This window comes from Beta vulgaris, chromosome 4 (assembly GCF_026745355.1).
Source record: "Beta vulgaris subsp. vulgaris cultivar EL10 chromosome 4, EL10.2, whole genome shotgun sequence".
Lineage (NCBI taxonomy): Eukaryota > Viridiplantae > Streptophyta > Magnoliopsida > Caryophyllales > Amaranthaceae > Beta > Beta vulgaris.
This window is the reverse complement of record NC_079205.1, coordinates 25,472,410-25,498,658: the sequence shown is the minus strand read 5'-3', so window position 1 is coordinate 25,498,658 and position 26,249 is coordinate 25,472,410. Positions and strand designations below refer to the sequence as shown.

The following is a 26,249-nucleotide window of genomic DNA, read 5'->3' as shown; positions in this document are numbered from 1 at the left end:
GTTTCTTACTACATCAAAATAAAGGATTTTTTAACTACAATAATACAAACTTTTTCCCGTTCTCTCGCAATAATACAAACTTTTGATTATTTTTTAATAATACAAACTTTACATCAAAATTTCTCCAGTAGGTCAAGTTGACTTATAACCGGAAAAAGAGGTCAAAAAATTACAAAATGATCTTTTTTCTTTCTCCCTCCTCCCCGACTCCCCACCCACCTGAACCACCTCAACTTGTTACCTCCTACAACAAGTTAACAACCGGTATGGCCCTATTGGAGGAATTTTGATCAAAAGTTTGTATTATTAAAACATAATCAAAAGTTTGTATTATTGGGAGAAACGGGCAAAAGTTTGTATTATTCTTGTTAAAATATCAAAATAAATGGGAATCCAACTCCATGGTTCAAGCCCTCCGGGGGGCTAAGATAAGGTAACACTCTATTGCCTCAACTTTTTATTCTGTGTATGGAAGTCTTTATATCCATTCTTAGAATTCATTCACAGATGATCGATTCAAGAGTCGGCTTTAAACTTCGCTCTATATCTCCTCATTTATACCTTATTTGATGTTTGCAGATGATAGTCTTCTGTTTCGTAAAGCTACAATTATGGCTTGTGCAAATCTAAAATCAACTATTAATACATTATGTAATTTATCAAGACAATTGGTCAATTTCCATAATTATCATGTCTAAAAGAGTAACACTAGCAAAAAAAAAAAAAAAAAAAACATTAGCTAGTAAACTCAATATGTTACCCAATTCAAACTAGGCCGCTATCTAGGCATCTATTTCAGCACCTCAATCCAACAACAACAGACTTCAAACATATTATTCAAAAGGATGAACAACGCATATATAATTGGGAGACATGATTGATCTCTAAAGCTGACAGACACATCCTTATTCAAAGTACATTAGAAGCCCTTCTAGCCTACTTTTGCTCTTCCTCTTTGCTCCCTTACTCCACTTCCCATTCTATTGATAGTATGCATAGGAAATCTTTTGGAGACACAAAAGGATAAAAATTCTATTCCACTAATTTCACTGGAAAAGATTTGTAAGCCAGAATCTAAAGGTGGTCGAGGTCTCAAAAAGACTATGGCCCTCAACAAAGCATTCATATCTAAGTTTAGTTGGAAAATCTTAACTGATAATGATTAACTATGGGTAAAACTAATGAGACAAAAATACTTATCTAATACCACATTCTTCCCATGCAAACCAAAAACTACTAATTCCCAAATCTAGAAACATATTCTTGCTCGAAGATGTTGTTCTAGTATGAACACTATATTAACTACAAGATGGGGGATGAATTGTAGTCGAGGGGAAATTTTCGAATTTATAATGCGGAATAGAAATAACTATAACACTTAATTAAGATAAAAGACACACGAATTTTTACAAGGAAAACTTCCTAGGCCCAATAGGAAGAAAAACCTTGACCTTAAGGGATTCTAATCTCAACTTTCTTTAATGAATTAGGCCAAAAGAATGTCTCTTTACAACCTAACAAGGACCTTCTTTTTTCCTCTAGGAACTTGTTCCCAGCCACTCAGTTCCCCCTGAACTGATGACACTCACTTTGACTTCTCTAAAAGTCTTCTCTTTTCTCTCGTTTTTTTTCTTCTTTTTTTTATCTCAAGGATATTCTCTGAATTTTCTCTCACCCAAACACTTAGAATATTACAAGGAATAGTGAAGAAGAAAATTATAGAAAAACTTTCTAAGTAATAATCAACTTTAAGAGCAAGAAAGTTATATTTTTTATTCGACAATTCTTCTTCTTTTATAGTTGTTGAAGTCGACCGTTTTCTTCCTGAATCTTACTCCTCCATGATCTCCTAAATGTGTGCTTGTAAGATCGTGTAAGTTATGTCCCTAAATTAGTTGCGCATAATCTATGAGTGTAGCAACGGTCATGGCAGGTCCCACTATCCGTTAGTGGAGCGAAAAACTAGTCGTAATTACTTTGTTCTTGGCCGATTAGTTATGAAGCTTGGAGAACTAATAGGAAGTAGTTCTACTTTTGCACGCCACTTCAGCCAACAAGATCATTGAGGACCGATATACTCCCACGCATGTTTTAACTGCATTTTAATAAAAACAACAACAATATCTAATAACTAAGAATGTTTAATAGAATATTCTAAGTTACTAGAACATTGTATATATCTCATACTATCAAGTGAACAAAAGTAATATCTTGACTTAGACTTATAAAATCTTTTCCCTTCAAGATATGTAAAATAAATATGATAATATTTTGGTGTTTTATATTTTCCGAAAATAACATTATATTTAACCTAAGTATTTGCCATCATCAAAACGTGGAATACAACAGAAGAGATATTATCAGGTTCGGTGGAAATTTGGAAATCCATATCTTTTTGGTTTGATAACTAAATCACCCACTATCCTCTAATAGAGATCCTCAATACTCCACTTCATCAGATTTAAGAGGACTTCAAGGTTAGTTATTTCATGAAAAATTCTTACGAATAGGACATTCACAAACTCAGACAATTGTTACCGGAAAATATTGTTAATATTATTAAAGGTATTACATTACCCTCTTTTCCGAATATAGCTCAAACCATCTGGGGATGCACCTCATTCGGGGTTTTCTTAGTCAAATCAGTAACTTGGCTAGCTCATAATCTAGACTATGCTGAGTAGAAAGGAAATACAATTGGATATGAAAACTCGATATACCGCCTAAACTCTTAATTTTTCTGTGGCAAATTTGTCATAATAGCTTAGGAGTTAGAAATATTTTGTACACACAGAAAATGATTCCTTTAAAGGAAGGTCTCTTTATCATTCTCACCCCGAAAGTATTGACTACCTATTTAATAATTGTACTATCTCCAGATCAATATGTGACTTACAACAAACTTTAGTTTGGATCAATTATCATCATAGGGAAACATCCTTACTGAACACTATTTAGTCTCTTAGAAACAGGAAATCTAGCTTAACCAAATTTATCTTTCTTCCATGGTTTATTTGGAAAGAGTAGAATGATACATTTTCAATAATGCTTCATTCAATAAATTCAATATCATTCATGAAGCCAAATTCCTTTTTCAGGTGTGGTCTATTCGCACATAACTTGATTCTTGTCAACTCGCAGGTACACCTTTATCTTGCTCCTTCACTCATTCCTATTCGACCTAACAATCTTCTTCAATCTTGGTTGCCTGGTCTCCACCACCTTCATCCACTTTCAAGCTCAATTTTGATGGTTCTGTTTCAAAGAATTCAACCATAGTAGGAATCATTAGCCACAACAACCGCGAAGTCCTCATTCATGCTGCAACCTTCAATTTAGGCACGACACTAGTTTTCGTTGCTGAAACAACAACTCTTCACAAAGGACTAATCCTAGCTCTACATAACTAAATTGAGGATCTACACATCGAGGGCGACAACTTATTTGTAATAAATACAGTCAAGAATATCTAGCAAGCTCCTTGGCAAATACGTCTCATTATTGAAGACAAAAAAGCACTCATACTTCAATTTAAGTCCTACACTATTAATTACATTTATCATGAAGCAAACAAAGCAGCAGACTGAATAGCCAATGTCGGACACTTCATTCTGATTTCTATATTAGTCAAGTATCTTCTTCGGCCTTAAATACAATCCTTGTAAACGATTATTTAGGAGTTCTCCTTGTGAAGAGGGTTTCCTAAACCTCTTTTCATCTTACCTTTATAAAAAAAAAATTAGCAACCCAGTGTTCTTATCATATAAGTAAGGTTGACAATCCCTGACACGACACGAACCCGACCTAAAGTTACTGAGAGAAACACGAATCCGACACGAACACGAATGACATGAAGCCAACCTGCGGATTAGTTACAGTTATCATATTATGCAACTATTCTACTTTTTCATATCAATTATAATACATTTGAAGGCCAATTCGAAATCGACACGAAACTAAACACGAACAAGACTCGCTGGCATGATTTTATATTTTTTTATAGGTAAGGAGAATTCCCTTGCAAGAAAGGGGGAGAAATTGAGGATCGTTCTTGCAAGGCGTGAGAATCAAACCCCTATCTCAGAAGTGAAGGAGAACCATACAACCACTAGGCCAATCTTGATTCTCGATTCACTGACACGAATTATCAACCCTACATATAAGTAAGAAAGTCAGACGTATGAGATTTTGTTATTTTCTTGAACGGTACTCATAAAATTGTCGTGGGCCTACGGCCTACCCCTTCATGTAGCACGGTATGAAGTGGTTGTATACTTGTATCAAATCATCGCATATTCATTTTTATTCGCAATAGAATTTACTAAAAAGAAAAAGTGTAATCGGAAGGTTGGATAAAATGGCTATGGAGAAAGCCAAGCAGATCGTCTCATCAAATTCTGTCGTTGTATTCAGGTTATTTTATTCTTCCTAGATCTTTATTTTTTTCTTCTGTCGTAGTTTCTGAGTGTTAATTAATTTTCTGGTGGATTGTAATTTCCTGCAGCAAGTCGTACTGTCCATTTTGTGTGGATGTGAAGAAGCTGTTCTCTGGCTTAGGCGTGTCTTTCAACGCCATTGAATTGGACACTGAAAGTTAGTTTGTTTACTTCTCTCATGATCTATGCCCAGTTTTAGGAACCCCTTTTATATGTTTCTGTACTTGATATTCCCTTTATTTCAGATTTAGTTGGTTAAATAAAGCATCTGAAGCATCAGCTAACAACCCTAAGATAAATCATGTCCAGTTTTTCTTGAAGATATTACGATTTACGAGGGAAAGTAGACGAACAGAAAAATATGGGGAAATCGGATTTTTATGGGTTGGTTGTGAGATTCTAGTCATTCAGGATGAGGGAGGTCTGGTACATCACTGAGATTGGCAAATTCGCCGATCAAGTAGCATTTTCTTAAGTAAAATGTATAAACTCTACTACTAGATATTATCAACATTTTAGGGGCGTTTGGTTCGTAGGTTGGTATGGGTTTGGAATCAGGAATCAAATAAGAGTGGTATGGGGTCGGAACTTGATTCCTAATACCATGTGTTTGGTTCAGTTCTGGAATCAAAATTATCCCCATACCTAGTGTTTGGTTTAAAATGTCTATGGAATCAGGAATGAAATTAATATTATTTTATTTTGTCTTATGTCTTGTTTTGAATAATTCAACCGTGATACTATAAAGCAATTCTAATGTTTTTCTGTTTTTAGACTTCTTTAATTATCCGAAATCATTATTGTAAAATTTTAAAATACTAGAAGATTAGAGCATATAATCCGAATAAAATTATTTCATTTTAAAAACAAACTTTCAAACTACAAATGTTCACAACTACAAGACAAATCATTAGGCAAGATTGTCCTCTTATTTCCAAAATCCTAACAAAGGTCCACTAATAATATATTTGTAGAACAAAAAAACAACTACCTAATATGATTCTACAAAAATTAGGCATTACGGCTTAATAAGTCAAGTACCACTTCTTTCTTCCAATCATCATTATGACTTGAAAAGAAAACATCCATTTGGCTTGGATTTAATGTAAACAAACTCGCAGCTCTAATTGCTTCAACTTGAGTAATACCACGTAAACTAGCTATCTCTGAAAGCAACCTCTTCTTTTGTTCAACCACTTCTATTTCACGTTCTTGGGTTGTACTCATGGCATTGGCTATAGTTGCTAAGTGACTACTCATATCCTTCATAAATCCCGTGAATCCAGTAGCCATCTGATCTACAGAAGTTAAATCTATAAATTGAGAAGATCTTCTTTTCTCATTGCTTTTTGGAGTCTTTTCTTTTTTCATTTTCTTAGCAGGAGGAGGTTGTGATGAAGTATCATTTAAAGAGGGGGATTGAGATATATCAAAGCTATCATCATCACTGTTATCATCATTAAGATTAACAGTCTCCTTTTTAAGGTTGGTGATAGAATCTTCTTGCAACTCAGATGCAAGGCCGTTTGCTTTGTCAATACCGTAGATATCATCTAACTTCTCAAGATAAGGGAGAGGAGTTTTCCATAATCCTCCAACTTTAGGATGAGTCTAAAAAATTAATTATGTACATTAGTAAAAACAAAACTATAAACTTTTAAATATAATATTTAGTTTAATCAATTGTTTACCTTGCAGAAGTCATCATAAGCTTGTCTCTCACATTTTATCGTTTTAGTTTGATCATCCCATTGAAAACCTGATGTTTTGTTCAACATTTCAAAGACAACTGCATACTTGTCTTTGAACCACTTGGACTTTGATTCAATATGAGGAACAACTTTCAGACCAGAACCAGGAAACTTGGTATTTAACATTAGCTCCAACTGATTAAGGTAACCATTCTTAAAACCTCCTTCTCCTTTCCATTGTTGGTCACCTCTCGATCCCACCAAACAATCAATTAAAGCTTCTTTTACCTCTTTTTTTAAAGAGACACTTATTATTTCCCCTTCTACCAATCAAACCTTGATTATTTGCATCCATCCTAAACAATATTAAAAGAAAATATACATAACTAAACAAAATGATAATTAAATAAGTATATGATGCAAAAGAATTTATTATAAAATTAATAACATAATGGAACAATGTCATTTCTTGAAGTCCTATAATTCAACATTATTAAATATCAAGAACATTAAACAAAAACCAAATATTCTAAGAATTACAAAGAAAAATAAAACACAAACACCATGTCTGTCTATCTAGGCTAATCTAGCTCTCCATGAGTTAAACAAAGTTTGTGCTAAGTTGTTCCTAAATGTAGTCCAAGTATTTGATGATTGAAGTTGAGTGATATAATCAACTTCATCATCACTTTCATCACTCTCGGAACTTTCACTCTCGGAACTATCCTCGACAACCTCAAAATCTGTGGGCATGCATTTTCGAATCAAATTATGTAATAAAGCACATGCATTAACTATACGACCTTGGGTGCGGATTGGAAAAAAGGAAGGACTTCTTAGAATTCCCCATCTTCCTTTTAACAAGCCAAAACTTCTCTCAATTACATTTCTTGCTTTTGAATGTTTCATATTGAAGTACTCCTCTGCACTTACTGGTTGTCGATCCCCCCATTCTTTCAAGTGATAGCGATGTCCTCGATAGGTGCAAGAAATCCCTCACAATTAGTGTATCCGGCATCTACTAAATAGTAACAACCTTAAAATACAAAAAAAAAGGGTTTTATTACTAACTTTAATATAGTTAGTTGAGGAGATCATTATTAAATAATAATATTATTCTTATAATTTTTACCTTGAGGCACTTTTAAACCATTAGGTCTAGATATTGCATCTCGTAGAACACGACCATCATGTGCAGAACCTTCCCAACCAGGCAAGACAAACACAAATTCCATATTTGGTGTGCATACACCTAAGACATTCATTGCAAGGTTACCTTTTCTGTTCGATATCGTCCCCTCTCCTCATTTGCTACATGGACTCTAACAAATGTACCATCGAGGGCTCCTAAGCAATTCTACAATAGACAATTTTTAGAGGTTTGTATTACTTATATGCCCAACAATGTTATTTATTAAAAAATTAAAAAAATATTTTTTTATTATAAAATGTACCTTGAAATCTTTCCATCTGTTGTTTTCGCAATCCTCTGGTATTGGGGTAGGTTTTTTGTATAAATGATGATGTAACTTTAGATTGGCAAGGAGACAAAGATTGAATTGTCTACTAACACTTTCTCCACTTCTAAGGGAATAGGTTGCTAATGACCTATTTTTTTTATGATGGGCCAACGTATACAAGAACATAGCTACTATCTCTTCTAAGCTCATATTTCGAGTAGCTCGTAATCCACCAATATCCCTAACCATCTCACAAAGTACACTAAATGTGTGTCTATTCATTCGCAATTCACTCCTACAAGCAACATCACTAAACCCTGATCAATGCATTCAAATTATCTAATCTACCACGTTTTTTATCAATATTTAGGTGCATTTTACGTAGATTTACCCTCTATACTGCGTAGCAGTAGATACATGATAATTGCAATGTTAATAATAACTAATAAAGTTACAAGTAACTCCTTTTGTCTCCTCCTCCTTCTCAAGAACAATCCACATTCCTCCATTATTTCTGTACTTCATCACATAAATACATAATTATAAGTAGTTGTAAGTATTAACTTTAATGAATTAACGAGGATAAGAATAAATTTGAAATTCTACAAGACTAATAGTCATATATTACTAAATCATCTACTTAGAATTGCCACATAATATATATGCACTTATTATTCTGTCAAAAAAACATAACACTATTATCACCAACAAATAATATAGAGCACTTATTATTCTGTCAAAAAAAAAAAACATAGCACTATTACCACCAACAAATAATATAGATCACTTACTATTCTGTAAAAAAAAAAATAACACCAATATTAAGAACCTAACACACAAGAATTTCAGTATAGTGTGGAGTAATCCACGCAAACTTTCTTCAGATAGAAGCTCATGATTAATCTAGCAGGAGAATCAATGAGCATACAAAAAATACGGAACAAGATGCTAAAGGGCTAAAAGGAAAATTTATTGACAAAAACATGCACACAACACACTATGACAAAATTAACAAACGTCAGAGCGAATATCTTGTTGTATCAAAATTAATGAAGAAGGAAGTATCGATATGTTTAGGGTGGGTTAAAACAAATATCTTGGTGTAATTGACACACAAGCAAATTAAGAACTAAAAGACAAAAAAAAATTGCAGTAGAAGAAAGTAGAGAAAAACATGGAGTACCTGGCTTCGGCAGGCAGCAGTATCACAAGGAAGAAGATGAGCGTTTTTTATTTTTTGTGCAACAAGATGTTTTATCTTAAATAATTTGATACCTAGGGTTGGAATGAGCCAAACCCACCTCCCCCCATTGGTTTTTCAACCCCATACCTCATGGGTTTAAGGTATTGGTTTTAAAATTAAAATTTTACTAACCAAACACTAGGTATGGGTTTAGCCCATTCCAACCCCATACCTCATACCTATATTTTGTGAACCAAACGCCCCCTTATTTACGAACATTCCACTCGATTTGCAGTATAACTGGTAATTTCACTTTCAGGATCCAAGATTGGAATAGTGGTATATGTTCTCCAGTTCCAAAAGTGCCTCTTCATCTGCTAATAGGTGTAGTATATTGATTGAATACACTTGTTAACACACTACTTTGACCATCAGTATCTTTAACTAAATAGGGGGGGAGGGGGAGTAGAGAAAGATTTCACTTTGTTTTGGGAGTACTGCCAGGCCACTCAAATTTTTGCGTGGGATTGCTATAACCTACTAAGATTTTGTCAATATCTCTCTTTCTCTCTGTTTTCATATTATTATATTTATCTTCTTGCCAATTTTTTGTTTCTTTTTCTGAACGGGATCTTCTTTCTGTTAATTGCTCAGAATTACTCTTTATTGCAGAGTTCTCTGACAAAAAAAATAACCATCATAATGCCGAAGCCTTAATCAAAACAAGATGTGTCGGCTGCATGAGTTTAGATTTTATCTCGTTAGACGTCTACATAGATCATTTGCCTCCATTTTCTTCTCTTAATCTCTGTGCCACATGATGAGGAAGGAGGACATTGCTGTAAATCTATTTACTAATGCCCTACTTCGTTAAATGATGTTGCAGAGTTACAGTTTTTTTCTTGGAGCATTTTAGATTCAAATTGCATAAAGACAGGATTAGATTCTAGACATTACTCCCAAAGTTCCCCTCATCCCCCTTAGGCAGCCATCTAACCATTTAAGGCTTAGTTTTGTTTTATCATTACTTCATGGCACCATTAACTCTTAATCGATCCTTTATGTAACCAATATTCTAAAATATTTTCCAACTAAATTAAGTTTTTATTGAGCTCACTGTTAAGCTTATTACAGTTTTGTTAGGCATGAATCGTAGCTATCTCCATTAAAATGTTAAGCATCTGTAGTTCTGGGAGGCATAGGTTTGGCACTATCAAAGGAGTGAAAGGTTTTAAGGCTCTGCACTATATTCATTTTGTCTACCTAGCTGGTATAAATATGTAAATGTAAGAGAGCCAACTATTCCGATAAGATCCTGTTATTTTGTATGCTTTAACTTCCAATACCATTGTTTGTCAAAAAAAAAAAAAACTTCCCAATACCATTGTGCTATACAACTCCAATGGATACGAGAATGCCTCTTGGAAGTTTGTAAACAAGTCTTATTTACCGACTCATATTTACAAGTCTGTTATGGGTTAATTGTAAACTGCTGAAGAGGAATATATTATGTCAAGTTGATCAATGTTGGACATTCTTTGCGTCGTATCTCTTTTCCAACAAAATGGAATATATATAGCCTGAGTTTCATATCATGTTTGTATATCCTTATCTTTAATTTAGGGGTTGGGAATGGAGTATAATGCACAATGCAGTTTTAGGCTTATGAATTGATGACATGCTGTGTGGTGAAGGTGACGGAAATGACATACAAGCAGCACTTGCAGAGTGGACTGGACAAAGGACTGTGCCAAATGTGTTCATTGGCGGGCAGCACATTGGTGGCTGTGATGGTACATTCTAACTTGCATTATGTTATATGTCAAATAATTTTACTACTAGATGCAATCTGTGCTGATATGTTTATTTTTTGGTTCACAGCAACTATGGCCATGCACAATGGAGGAAAGCTCGTGCCTCTGCTGACTCAAGCAGGAGCTCTCAGCAGCAGTGCTTAGTACAGCTGAATAAACAGCAATAAAGGCATTCGTTAATGTGTCGATAGTATTCTGTACTAGAAAATTGAAAGTTGTGTTTCTGAACAAGAAGAGAGATCATGATTTGGACAAGATCATTTCAAAAACCAGCCACTTCATCTCTGTTTCTTTTAACCTTTTATCATTTTATGTATTTAGTTTGTTGATGTGGTTGTATATCCCCAACGTTTTAAGCTTACAAAGTAGATCAACACTATCGCAGCCTAACTAATAAAATTAAAAGAATAAAATTTGATACCTAAAACACTTTCTATGACTTTTAAGGTAGTAATTAAACGAGATATGAGTCATCTATTTGATGGGTACTAATTTAGTTTCATCTATAAATAGTACTTACAAAAAGAAAGGAAAAATCTATTCAAATTCAAATTAAATTGTGCCATAACTAATGCAAAGTCGTTGTTAGATAATGCTATCAAACTGTGCTCTTTTGTTCAATTAAAAAAGAATACAAAGATTAGGGAGGAACATGCAAGAATTTGCTTTAACCACTTTTTTGTGATTAAAAACTTGAATTAAGGATTAATATAAAATCGAAAAATGCCAAATAAATTGTTACGTCTTTTATAGTTAAGTTAGTAACAACAACAATGGACAGTAATAAGAAGCAAATTTGATTTTATGTTAACAATTTTTGCTCCGTCTCCTCACTTCTCTCCCTAAAATACTAGAGCGTCTCTCACTAAAAATGGGTTCCTTAGCAATCGTCTTGTCACTTCTCATCCACATTGACTACTGTAGCATGCATTATTGTAGCATGCGAATCTTCTGTACCCTAGATCTTTAGAGAACATTCACCAGTTTTTTCGCAACAACCCCCAATCAGTTTCCTTTCGTGTATACACTACCTCCATCCTTAACTAGAGTTATAGATCCCTTTTTCACCACCTGGCGTTCATGCACCAGACACATAGCATCATTGGAAATTGAGCGTTTCCTCTTCAATATTTATTCTGCTTCCCACTGTAAGTTTTAACTATCTATCTTCCCTCTTTTCTTCTATTCTTAGCACTTCTCAAAAACGTTTTTTAAAGTGCATTTAATTTCATCAACCACCATGCCACCCCAAAATAGTAACTCCAACTTTAGAATGGGTGTCTTAATCCCCCCCTCCCCTTAGTTTTAAATCAGTTTACCAACATTCGTTGGAATTATCCTGTTTTAGGAGTTTTCTTTGGCCCAAATCACCTTCCAGTGCATTTAGTTCAAGGTATAGTCAACTCACAATGGGAAAAAAAGAATGCAACTTATGTTCATAAAATCGGGTGTTACCACATCTTTGAATGCTTCAATCATTGTAACACCTCGATAATTCTCTCTTTTCCAAAAAATACTTTTCAAATATAAAACTTAGAGAATCATCAAAGCATTATCACTCGTGTGATAACGTATCAACTTATTTAGAATTTTGCAGCGGAAAACATATAATTAAACTTTAAAATTGAAATACAATAAATAACGAAGTAACTTTAAAACCAAACAACATTGTTAACTTTAACTTCAAACCAAACTTAAATGTAAATATATCTACTAAAACAATAGATGTATCAATATGCTACACAACCTCTCCATTTCGGAAACCCCTTGATGCATCATCTGCACACCTGTAGATGTCAATGCACTAGAATCTGCTCATCAAGAATAGGTCATCACATGATCAATAAGGCAAAGCCATGATCAACACATACAGACAAAGCATGTAGTCAGCAAAACTGAGTTCTACATAATAATAAATAAACATTTCTAACATGATACTAATAAATATTAAGCATGAATAAATAACAACATAACAATCTGCAAATAACTTTTGTTGAACTAAACTTGAACAACCTTTTTATTACTTTAACGGAATAGTCATTGGACCGAGTTGTCTAACTAAAAACCAACCTTCACCTAGGAAGACGAAATAAGGGTGTGACTCCATATTTCATAATGACCTATGATATCGAGGAACTTTTTTAAAAAAAGGTTGGTGGTTTCAAGGCGGAAATCTTTTTCGCCATTGCAGCTTGCGGATCACTCCATGGTGGTTGTTGTTGAGCTGGTTTTGAATAACTAAGCCAAAGCTTTGAGCTAGTTGCTCGAGAGTCCAAAGTCGCGCTGCAACTTGTTCCAGAGTTTCAGCCATTTGGTTTTCTTGTCGCCTTACTCTAGATCGTGTATAAACGTATTGCATAAGCTACCTGCATTATTCACATTGGTGTTCCCACCATTCACATTGATCTTTAAATAAGGCGTAATTCACATAAATACATAATCAAAGCTCATTCGATTCATTCACTTTTCCACACAGCATATTCAGGTCATATACCAAAATTTCGTCAGTTCATTTACTCAAAGAGTACCATGCACATTGCATTCATCACATAAGAGTCATCTTAGTTTTCATAACTATGAAATATTAGCATCACAAAGAAAATAAGCTAACACTAACGTTAAGAAGTCTACTACAAATTTACTTGGATTCCTAGTGGTTAAGGCTAGCAAGGGTTGAAGGTTTCACTCTTCATACTTGGACGGGTCTTCTTCCTCATCTTCGTTTTCATTTTCACCATGGTTTTCAACGGGTGGGGCAGGGCTTCTTTCTATTTCTTCATTGTCACTGTAGTTGGGTTCATCGTTGTCGGAGGTTGTGTAGCCATTAAGCCACTTGGCTCTGGCATCGAGCATTCTTTTCTCCAGGTAACTCAACATGAGATACCACTTCCCTTTCCATGTGTAGCGCTCATAGTTTGGCCTTCCATTTTTCAGAATATCCGAGTATTCGTTCTTGAGTCCGGCATAAGGGCCATCGTTGCAAAGACTGTGAATTAAAACATCGGCCTGTTTAGGTGGTGTGAGGTAATCTGAATACCCGTGACCTTCATTGAGGTGATAACACTTCATGGTTAATCGTAACCTATAGATGTAAGCTGAAATCGACTCTCCTACCCTCATTCTTAGAAGGTAAGGTCCTTGGCATGGAGTTCTGATGCATTTCCTGGCTGTCATACGTGTCCTAGCCATCTAATAAAATATAAATAATTGATAATTACCTTACGAGTACTTTCACACATGCACACATAATAGATCCTTAAGTCATATTTTAATCCTAATTTCATTTCTCCTAAATATTTTATTATCTTGACTTCCTAAATTAATTTGAAGTTTAACCTATTAGATTCATTTTCCTTAATTTCTAGATTTTAACAATTTTAATCTTTCCCTAGTTAATCTAAACTCCGCTTTGTACCATTATGTAACACCCCCGCCGACCCGAACCCTTCTTTAGTCGATAAAACTCGGGTTTTGGGGGAAAATAAATCCATGAGGGTTCGACTCGATGGGTGGAACTACCGCCGCACTTATCTCCTTGGAAATAAATGCAAGGCTAAGTTAAAAACAAACTAAATTCAAACTCATTAATCCTTACAACCAAGTGATTCGTTCATTAAACATTACTAATTAATTAAGTATTTCAGAGTTCCAGCGGAAGCTAATCATATGGTAAGTGGATATACTTTGTAAAGTAGTAGATTAATAGTTTTGGAACTCATATCACATATACACACATATATATACTGAATAATCATCATTAATTCAATTAATCCAGTTATTCAAGGAGAGGAAAGAGAACGCCAGTAAGCCGGGGTCAATCCCCTGTAACCACTTACTTCAACATTGTAGGCCGGAGCGAACCCCTGTAACCACCTACTTGTAGGCCGGGGAGAACCCTTGTAACCACCTACGAATATCATAATGGCCATAATAACAGAGTCCCTAGTGTGCACACCCCTTCTACTTGGATCACAACAAGATAGAAGAAAGACAGTAACAGAATAATCAGCATAATAACCAAAGAACCTGTAGGGGCCGCTGAACCACTCATACAGGGCAACCTGTTCATCATTTCCCTCCAATATTTCACTTTACGTGATTAACATCTTTTAATTCACGTCATCTGATAAGTGTGTTTCAAACGTACTTTATGGACTCCTTTTAGCTCATTTTGATCCTCTCTCTCCCCTTTCTTCCCTCTTTATTCTCCCTTTCCCCTTCTATTTCATTCACTTGATCATACTTGATCATAGTGATATTTTGCTAGATTTTTAGTCATTTTTGACCGAATTTCTAGTATTTGCTTTCACATTGTTTTGCCATGTTCTTGATATAGGTGAAACTACTAAGATGGCTACGATTTGTAAACTTGGAAAAGGTAGCAATGAAAACAAAGTACACATTGATAAATGGTGCGTTTGCACCATTCCCCATGTCCGCTCGCACAAAGGAGCACATTGCACAATGAAATCTTGAACAGAAAACTTCAAATGGACATAACTTTCAAAGCATAAATCGTATGAAGGTAATTCCAGTTGGAGGTGAAAGCTCGTTTCGATATATTTCCAACGACTGGTCATAAGCTTGATTTTGATATAAAACGAAGAAGTTATGCTCGTTTTAAGTTGAACTGTCCAGTTTGAGGCAGAAGGTTAGGTGCGCCCGCACCTCTGTTAGGTGCGCCCGCACCTCATATTGGTGCGCCCGCACCAGTCGTTTCCGGAAAATGGAGCTCGTGGCTTCATTAAACAAGTTTTTGTTTTATTTCGAAGACTTCCTTTATTCTAGTTTTCACACAAATTTTAGGGTTTTGTATTAGAGAGAAAACACTTGAGTTTTCATTGGTAATTGAGATTGAGATCATAGTTTGCGATTCGATTTACATTCAAGGTACTTTTCATTCAATTCAATTCAAAGTTTTAGTTTTTATTTCATTCTCTTGGTGTTGTTTATGTTCTCATATTATTTAAGATCTTCATTCTCTTAGTTTATGAATTGCGATTTCATTAGTTTAATCATTACTTAATCATGTTTAACCTTAGATTAGTCATAGATTTTGTTTATTGCTTAAACTCCATGATTAGTGAGTATTTCATATCTAGGGTTAGGGTGAAAGTATGAATTAGGGTTTTAAATATGTTGTTGATGTGATTGTGATGAATGGAGAAGTTTATGCATTGATCTTGGTGTTTTGAGACCTTAGATAGATATTGATCACATTTATACTTTGGTATTTTGATTTCAAATGTTCTTAAATCGGATTTTGAACTCTTTTATCATCCCCAAGAATCAACTTAATTTCTATACCAAGATATTGGATGGAAATTAAGGGGATCCTTCATTAGGGGTTTTCCAAACTTATTGAATCTCTTAATCAATTAACTAAAGACCATTCGAGAGAGGATTTAGTTGATGATTAAGTGATTACTCTTGAGGACCATTCGAGAGAGGACTCAAGTAATTTAGAGGAAACTAAACCTTGCATAACGTCTTTGTTGCTTCACAATCGCATTAACAATCATCATCCGTTCTTATTCATACTAGTAACCTTAACTCTAGTGTCTTTTATTTGATATTTAAACTCGTGATTATTGCTTGTTCTAGCTGTTAGATAGTCTTAATTGTTACCAAAACATCTTTCAAACCCCAAATACCTTTCAATTAGGTAGTCTAGACTGATAGACTTTAATCAATCCCTTTCCCTGTGGATCGACCCTTGACTTGCCCTTACTATTCTCTTATTATTGCTTGTTAGGACTATAAATATTGTTTGGAAAGCGGTTCTTAGTGCCTTAACGACACACTAAAAACCTCTTATCAAAATGGCGCCGTTGCCGGGGAAATATGCTATTGATTGAAGTTTTCTTAAGTTTGAAATTGCTTAATTGATTTTTTTTTTTTTTTTTTTTTTACTTTCTTTATTGGTTTTTTTTTCTTTTTTTTTTTATGTGGTAAGTGCTGTTTATATGAGTCTAGGGTTTTGTACATAATTTTTTTTAATTTTTTTAAGAGAATTCCAAAAAATGACGAACTTCTTTTTTCCTCAATATGAGGATGAACCATTTTGGAATTATTATCAGAGATTTGAGAACACTCTTCTAACTAAGTATAGACTTGAGATTTGGGAGATGTGTGAGGTATATATATGATGGTTTGAATATGCATACAAGAGAAATTGTGGAGTCTATGTTTAATGGTGAATTTCGATTCCAACACTTTGATGAAGCATGGAGTTTCTTTGGGTGGTTGTCTAGAGATACTTATGAGTGGGACCATGGAAATACCACTTTCTCAAATTTAGAAGATTTCTCTAGCTGTGAACGCCATGTTTATTCTGAAATTCTTAATTCATTGAAGAAAATATGGCATTGTTAAAGAGATGTGATTCTATGATGGACAACATTGTCGAATCTAGCAAAATATCAATTGAAACATTGGGTCAAATTATCAATAATCAAAATCACTCTTGTATGACCATAACTAATGAAGATGATGAGTGGGATATGGATGAGAATCCAGAGTAGAGGAATCATTTGTTGAGAAAGCTTACACTATAAAGTCTAATGATGTTGAAAAAGTAGTTGATGAGACTTTTGTTTCTACTCGTTCTCTTCATATTCCTTTTTCAAGGAAAATCGACTTAGTTCCTTCCTTTCCCATCTTATTCCCTCGCCTCAAAGTTTCACCATTGGAAGAGCCTTTGACCTCTTTAAACCTTCACAAGACCCAAATGAAAGTCATCGAGGATATGACCGAGCTTAAAATTTGCAAGGATCATCAAAAGGAGAACTCATTGTTTTCTTCTTTTTATTTGAATCTTAATGTTGTTGTTCTTCATACTTTCCAGGATTCTCTTGGAAATTTCATTATTTCCGGCTCAACTGGTCATACAGGAGCATATAGACGCATTGAAATTTGTGCATGCTCTTTATCTATATCATACCTATTTGATCCATTGTGAAATGTGTGCTAATGCTTATGACAAACTATTGAGATCTTTGTCAAATTATTTAGTGATAAGGTCTAGCTAATTATCCTAAAAGAGCTCTTTTTGCCAGGTATGTTGAGACCCTTCTCCTTATCTTACTTGGTTAGGATTTTTGCTTGTTTTTTGCCGTTACCTCATCCCTTACTTTCTCTTTGCTTGTACACTCCGAGGACGGAGTTTGTATTAAGCTTGTGGGAGTTAGTTAGCATGTGTTCTCTCCATCTCAACATTTTTTTCTCCCTTTTGCATTTAGGTTCTTTTTAGTGCTTTTGCATGTTAGGTTTGCAAAAAAAAAAAACACAAAAATATTTTTTTTTCCTGCATTTAGGATAGCTTGGTTGCATGCATGATTTGTGGCCAAAAGTGTTCATAACTTGATTGGAAGACCTTCCCTACATTAGACTTGATGGTTTTGGAAGCCCTGTTGTGACTTTAAGTGACTCTTGAGAACGATAACTTTTGGTAGAGTCTCTTTGAAATTAGGCGAGTTGGATGAATGGATTGCCTTGCCCCTTGTGCGACGAATCCCGAAGGAGGGCCAAGAACCTCGTAAGACTCATTCCCAACCCTCACCATTGATCGCCTAACTTGTGACTTGCATTTTAGCTCCCCAAGATTGCATAAGACCGAGCCTTTAGAAGAATGATTTAGGGCGTTTCTTTTTGCTAGAAATAGGAGCTACAAAGCCAAAAGCTTGTTATACCGGATAATTATCCGCTTCTCAACCCATCTGAGCCTTTCTATCCTTTTTTGCTTAACCCTCATAATAAGTCATGGCCAAACTTTCCCCAAAGTGGAGTGCATGTCTAGTTTGTGTTGAGTTGAGTTGTTTTGATATTGAGTCTTGGTTGAAAGTTAGTTAATATGCAAGTATTTGCAAAAGCTAACAAAAATTTCAAAAGAAATAAAAGAAAGAAAGAAAACTCTTAGTGTTTCATTTGAATTTCTATTGAAAGAAAAGAAAGAAAGAGCAATTTGATGAGAAAAATGAAAAATATTCAAAAAGTGAAAGAGTTCAAAAGGTGAAAGAGTCAAAGTGAAAATCAAGGTTATGTGTGAGTTCTTGAATTGAGATTGGTGTTAGGACTAGCTTGGGGAGTATTTACCCCTAGTTTGTACTCCACTTACCCTTTTTGCACCACATTCCGAAACTATCATCCACACCTTAACCTAGCCCCGTTAACCTTAACAAAGTCCCTTTTGACTTCTAGATTGGACTTGGTCGATTTAGTAGTGGCGGGCGAGATTTTGTGCAAGTCATGATAAGGGTCATCAAAATGTGGTAGAGGCGAGCAATTATGGTTGAGCATCCCTAGGGAGGAGTCAAACTTGGGACTTGGAAGTGGAGAAGAGTGAGAAATCACTCTTGGAAAGCCTTCTTTCAAAAAGACTCGGTTGATCGGTGGATTGAGCCTGTAGAGTCACTCTTGTGCTTCCTAATCATCATCCCTCTTGTGTTTGGTTGGTCTCCTAAATCTTGCTATGAACTCATTTAGCTTGCATGTCATGTTTGTAACCTTGCATTTAGAGCATATAGGTTAGTTTGTTGCATGTTTCCCTTTTCTTTTTATTCTCTTTTTCTTCTTCTTTCCTTCATTCTCACTCTTGGTTTACTTGAGGACAAGCAAAACGCTAAGCTTGGGGGAGTTTGATAAGTGTGTTTCAAACGTACTTTATGGACTCCTTTTAGCTCATTTTGATCCTCTTTCTCCCCTTTCTTCCCTCTTTATTCTCCTTTCCCCTTCTATTTCATTCACTTGATCATACTTGATCATAGTGATATTTTGCTAGATTTTTAGTCATTTTTGACCGAATTTCTAGTACATTTGCTTTCACCTTGTTTTGCCATGTTCTTGATATAGGTGAAACTACTAAGATGGCAACGATTTGTAAACATGGAAAAGGTAGCAATGAAAACAAAGTACACATTGATAAATGGTGCGTTTGCACCATTCCCCATGTCCGCTCGCACAAAGGAGCACATTGCACAATGAAATCTTGAACAGTAGAAAACTTCAAATGGACATAACTTTCAAACCATAAATCGTATGAAGATAATTCCAGTTGGAGGTGAAAGCTCGTTTTGATATCTTTCCAACGACTGGTCATAAGCTTGATTTGGATATAAAACGAAGAAGTTATGCTCGTTTTAAGTTGAACTGTCCAGTTTGAGGCAGAAGGTTAGGTGCGCCCGCACCTGTTTTGGGTGCGCCCGCACCTCTGTTAGGTGCGCCCGCACCTCATATTGGTGCGCCCGCACCAGTCGTTTCCGGAAAATGGAGCTCGTGGCTTCATTAAACAAGTTTTTGTTTTATTTCGAAGACTTACGCTTTATTCTAGTTTTCACACAATATTTTAGGGTTTTGTATTAGAGAGAAAACACTTGAGTTTTCATTGGTAATTGAGATTAGAGATCATAGTTTGCGATTTGATTTATATTCAAGGTACTTTTCATTCAATTCAATTCAAAGTTTTAGTTTTTATTTCATTCTCTTGGTGTTTGTTTATGTTCTCATATTATTTAAGATCTTCATTCTCTTAGTTTATGAATTGCGATTTTCATTAGTTTAATCATTACTTAATCATGTTTAACCTTAGATTAGTCATAGATTTTATGTTTGATTGCTTAAACTCCATGATTAGTGAGTAATTTCATATCTAGGGTTAGGGTGAAAGTATGAATTAGGGTTTTAAATATGTTGTTGATGTGATTGTGATGAATGGAGAAGTTTATGCATTGATCTTGGTGTTTTGAGACCTTAGGATAGATATTGATCACATTTATGCTTTGGTATTTTGATTTCAAATGTTCTTAAATCGGATTTTGAACTCTTTTATCATCCCCAAGAATCAACTTAATTTCTATACCAAGATATTGGATGGAAATTAAGAGGATCCTTCATTAGGGGTTTTCCAAACTTATTGAATCTCTTAATCAATTAACTAAAGACCATTCGAGAGAGGATTTAGTTGATAGATTAAGTGATTACTCTTGAGGACCATTCGAGAGAGGACTCAAGTAATTTAGAGGGAAACTAAACCTTGCATAACCGTCTTTGTTGCTTCGCAATCGCATTAACAATCATCATCCGTTCTTATTCATACTAGTAACCTTAACTCTAGTGTCTTTTATTTGATATTTAAACTCGTGATATTTGCTTGTTCTAGCTGTTAGATAGTCTTAATTGTTACCAAACATCTTTCAAACCCCAAATACCTTTCAATTGGGTAGTCTAGACTAGAATAGACTCTAATCAATCCCATTTTCCTTGTGGATCGACCCTTGACTTGCCCTTACTATTCTCTTAGTGATTGCTTGTTAGGACTATAAATATTGTTTGGAAAGCGGTTCTTAGTGTCTTAACGACACACTAAAAACCTCTTATCATCATCACATAAATCACTTACACATTTACGTCATTTTGTTCAATCCAGTGTGAACATATTCAATCCATCATAAAATCAATCCGTTCATAGCGATTTCAATAACTCATTTCATATTCACAATCATCACTTGAGTTCGTTCATCACTTCAGATTCATAATCATTTCATTATCACAAGTTCTTACCAATTCCAACTTTCATGAAGTCTCAGTATTAATAACCATAATAATATTCATGATAATCATAATGATATATAGTAATAATAATAATAACAATAATAATAATAATAATAATAATAATAATAATAATAATAATAATAATAATAATAATAATAACAATAATAACAATAATAATGATAATAATGATCATAATAATATAATAATCATAACATTATTAAATGATATTAACCGATTTTAATAACGTTATAATAAACATCTTCGTCATATCGTATATCGTCTAAGGTCATGATCCATAATCGAAATCCATAGTCGTTCTCCATTTTGTCATTCGTATTCATAATCCGCATTAAGTCGATAATCCATAATTATAGTCCATACTTATAAATTTTATAAGCACATAATAATCACGTAATCAATTCGTTTTATGCTAACGGGATCTATGTTTAGATGGACATCGGAGATTACCTCGTGACACGTGCCCAAAAGTTAAGTTCACGAACATATTAGCGCTCCTGGTATTCCTCGTCTACGAAATCGGAGTCTACAATAGATGTTAACGAGATCTAAGTTAGTTACTAAATAACCCCTTTTTATATACGCATATAAAATAAACGATTTAAATAATTCAAAGGGATTCTTTATTATTTTAAGAGAGTTTATGAATCAAAGTTATGGTTTTTAAATCATTTTTGAAATCATTTTAAGTACTCACAAATTATTTCAACTTAACTTTCATTAACTTAAACAATTATTTTAAACATGAAAAACTAACTTTATTTTACTTCTTATTTTATTTTAGAAGGTCAATGAACATTTTCAAGTTATAAAGGATTAAGTGAAACTAAAACATACTAACTTAATAAGATAGGCTAATTTAGGAAGGTTATGGGTTTTGGTTTTAAAAATATAAAAATAAAAGTAAACTAAATAAAACTAATAAAACTCAAATAACTACAAGGAAAAGGGAAAGGGGATTTAAAAGAGGGGCTCAGTTTCTCAAACTGAGAAACGACGCAAGGAGGGACGAGAGAAGGAAGAACAGGGGAGGCGAAATAGGGGAGGCACTGAAGGATTTATGTCCTCGACTTAAATGCAATTACTAATATATAATGGATCGTATTATAGAGATAATAAGTTCGTTATATTGGGTCGTCTATACGTCTTGCTAGAGAAAGCTATAGAACTTCGGATTAGTAAATAAATAAACCCGAAGCCCAATGTAACGGATCCTACAAGGTCACACATTAAACTTGGATCAACAAAAGAAACCTAGAGCCCAAGAGGGCCCTAGGGTGGCCGGCCAAGAGAGGAGAAAAGGAGAGAATCTGACCTAAATACTTTTATATATTTGGGTTAGGCAGAAAAGAAAACAGTCAGTTTATTCTTTTATTATTTTCTCTCTCCTATTCTCTCTCTTCAAAAGTCACGTTATACTCCAAGAAAACAAAGAAGAAGTTTCTTCCTTTCCAACTAGCATTGGTGGAGTGTTGATCCGGGTTGGTGGACTAAGTAGAGGAATCACATCTGAGATTCTCAATCCGGGTTATTCAAGCTTTGTGGAAATCACGCTACAAAGGTTATTTCTAAACTTGTATGTGATCCTTAATTGTATATGCATGTGATCCTGATTTAAGTGCTTATGAATTTGATTCATGAAATTCCGCTTTATAGTACTTATATATTCCTACAGTGGTATCAGTTTTAGCCTCTTGCATATATAATTTTGGTCATAAAGTTTAGTTTATGTATGATTAATTTTAATTTGATTAAGGGGAGGAATTAAATTATGGATTGAATAATTAATTGAAATTTGTTAAAAAGAGTTTTAATTACTTTCTTTCTCAATATTTAATAGCCAATTTTTTTTTAACCTCCTAAACCCTAATTTTCGAAATTTATAAAATTCTGATTTTAGATCTCTAAATTTCGAAAATAAATTCATATTATTAATAAAATTTTCATGCTTAAAATCGTTTATGTATGAAGATAAATTCATATAAAAGGTGTTTTGTATGAATTAGTGATTAATTATATGAATAATCTGAAAATTAATTAAAATAGAGATTTTAAATTTAATTTTCTGTATTAAGCATAAAGAGTTATGTTTAATTTAAACAAGATCACTAAATTAATTTTACAATAGGTTGTAAATTTAATTTTCTTCAATAAAAAAAAAAATTGAAGGAGGAAGAGGAGCAGCCATCGTGGCTACTCCGGTGGTCGGCCGGCAAGAAGCCGGGGGAGGGGTCGCAAACTGCCGGCGAGCAGTCGACGTCGGCGTGCAGTCGACGTCGGCGCGCAGTCGACGTCGGCGCGCAGTCGACGTCGGCGCGCAGTCGACGTCGGCGACTGAAACTTTGACAGCAACCACGCGTGTATCGTGGGGCTGCGGTTCGGCGTTGTGGGCTGGCGCTGGTGGCTCTGCTGCCGGTGTCGGCTTACGGGTAATGAAACCGGCGAGTTGCCGGCGAGATCACCTGAAAAGGTGGCCGTTTTCTGGGTTGCGTGAAGGCTGGCAGCTTGCTGTTGGTCTTCACGTTTTCCAAAACAAAAAAAAAAAAAAAAAAAATCCTTTTAAGAAACGTGCCTAAAAACTGGCAGCAGCAGTTTTTTTGTTTTGTTTTTTTTGGAAGTTTTATTTTGAAAATCAGAATATTGAGAAAGATAAATTTCAATTATGTTAATTATTGACTTGGTCATAAATTTCAATCCATAATCTGATTTTTTTAATCTAATTAAAATTAATTAGGCTAGTTTTAAGGGATAGAATCTTTAGGTGATTAGTTATTACTTAAAATTTTATCTTCTTGCTTTAATTAAGAATATTTGATATTTTAATTGATTGGCAAGTATAATATGTGATATTATTATGTGGCTTTTATATATATGATATATTTGCTATGTATGACTAGTATGGCCCAAATTAAGATAGAAAATACGATCTGCGTATCGTGATGTATTCTTGTAATTTTAAATACGATCTGCGTATCGTTAAGTATTTTTGTAATTTATTTAATTTAGTTATTATGTAAATTATTTTTGATACTTATGTAATCCAAAGAAGAGTCCATCAAGAGAAGGCCCATGGAAAAGGTGGATGGAGATCCATGAAGAGTCCAAGAAGGAGCCATTGATCTTAGTTCTTAGGATTAGGGGCCATACTAGATCATTTTATTTTCGCATTTTATTATTCTTTAAAATGCTTATAAGTTTATTGTATGTTGGTTTTGATGCGCTAGAGTTCACTAATTCATACAACATAATAAACTTAGGCCCCGTAAATATTAAGGTTTGCTTTTCCAAACATAAAGTACTTATAAAACCCTTAATTAATAGTAATAGGTCATGCCTCCGCAGGGTGTTATCATTAATTTTGGGATAATAAGGTAAAATTGCGAATTTTACAACTTAGTTTGGTTGTCCTTAACAAAATTATCAAAAGCGTTTTGAATTTTGAAGCAAGAGATAGTTAAACATGCGATGTTTATCCATCTAAACAAGAGTTATAAAGTGTTATAATTAGTAAAAGAGTTTACTTACCTTGATAATGTAACGTTATGATAAGGCCTCCGTCTGCTTAGTGTTACATGTTGATAGGATCTTGTAAAACACTTATTCATAGGGGACTTTAATTTTGAATAGGTGGTCAACCTAGAAACCTTTACATGTTTTAGGTTGCTTTATAAACATAAAATTGAACTTTGCCTTATTTTTTCTGTCTGTAGATATCATGTCTAATAACAACAACAACAACTCCGGTTTCAACATTCGTCCTTTTCTGGAAAAGGACAGACTGAATGGTGAAAATTTCCTTAATTGGGAAAGGACCTTAAGACTCGTTCTGAGGTTTGAGGGTCGAGAGGACGTCTTAGATACCCCGCTTCCTGTAATAACTGATGAATCAACTGACGCTGAAAAAGTCGTGCAAAACAGGCTAGTGATAAGTCTATACCAATCACTTGTTTGATGGTAGCAGCCATGGAGCCGAACCTCCAAAAGAGGTTCGAAACCAAGGATGCCTACACGATCATGCAAGAGCTGCGGGCCATGTTTAAACTCAGGCCCGAGTTGAGCGGTATGAGACTAACAGGGAGATCCTTGAATGTCACTTGAAGCCGGGTCAAGCTGTTGGCCCCCATGTGTTCGAAATGATGGGTCTTTTTTGAAAACATGGAAAGACTTGGGTTCCCTTATAGGCTCGAGTTGGCTACTGACATCATTCTCCCACTACCTGAAAGTTTTAATCAGTTCAGAATGACCTACAATATGAATGAGTCTGAAAAGACTTTGCAAGAGCTGCATGGATTGTTGGTCAATGCTGAAAGGAACATCCCTAAGGTTGAACCAAAGAAAGAGGTTCTGTTGGTTCAAAAGGGAAAGGGTTTCAAAAAGAAATGGGCAGGAAAGAAGGACAAAGGCAAGCAAGTTGCCACTGTCGCTGAAAAACCTAAGCCAACCGCCAAGCCCAAGGTTGCTGCGGAAAGCAAGTGCTTCCACTGTCACAAGATTGGACACTGGAAGAGGAACTGCCCGATATACTTGGAGGAAATAAAGAAGTCTGGGGCTTCATTCAGGTATATGTATATGAAATCAATTTGACTTCTACTTCTTTATGGGTATTTGATACCGGTTGTGGTTCTCACATAGTTAATGATGTGCAGGGACTAAAAAGAAGTAGGAAGTTGGCAAAAGGCGAGGTAGAGCTACGCGTTGGAAATGGAGCACGTTGCTGCACTTGCCGTCGGGAGCTATAGTCTACACTTGCCATCTGGGCTTATTTTAGAATTAAATAATTGTTATTTCGTTCCTACAATAACTAAGAACATAATTTCGGTTTCAGTTTTGGATTCTGAAGGTTTTTGCTTTGAAATAAAGAACAAATGTTGTTCCATTTCTTACAATAATATGTTCTATGCCAGAGCTAATTTGATAAATGGTTTATATGTGCTTGATAAATCATTACAAGTCTATAACATAGATAGCAAGAAAAGAATCAAATGATTCTAACCTAACCTATATTTGGCATTGCCGAATGGGTCATATAAACCAAAACGCATTCACAAGTTACAAAAGGACGGTATAATTCCATCATTTGATTTCGAATCATTTGATGT

At 34.6% G+C, this 26,249-nt stretch overlaps 1 protein-coding gene across 1 annotated transcript; it reads left to right on the top strand.

Moving 5' to 3' along the window:
* The first annotated feature begins 4,228 nt into the window (after positions 1-4,228).
* Positions 4,229-10,913, top strand: LOC104883874 (glutaredoxin). The gene is made up of 4 exons (XM_010668442.4): positions 4,229-4,413; positions 4,505-4,593; positions 10,465-10,563; positions 10,652-10,913. Exons 1-4 carry the CDS (start codon positions 4,358-4,360, stop codon positions 10,726-10,728), a joined length of 321 nt encoding a protein of 106 aa, XP_010666744.1. The 5' UTR covers positions 4,229-4,357; the 3' UTR covers positions 10,729-10,913.
* Positions 10,914-26,249: the final 15,336 nt, after the last annotated feature.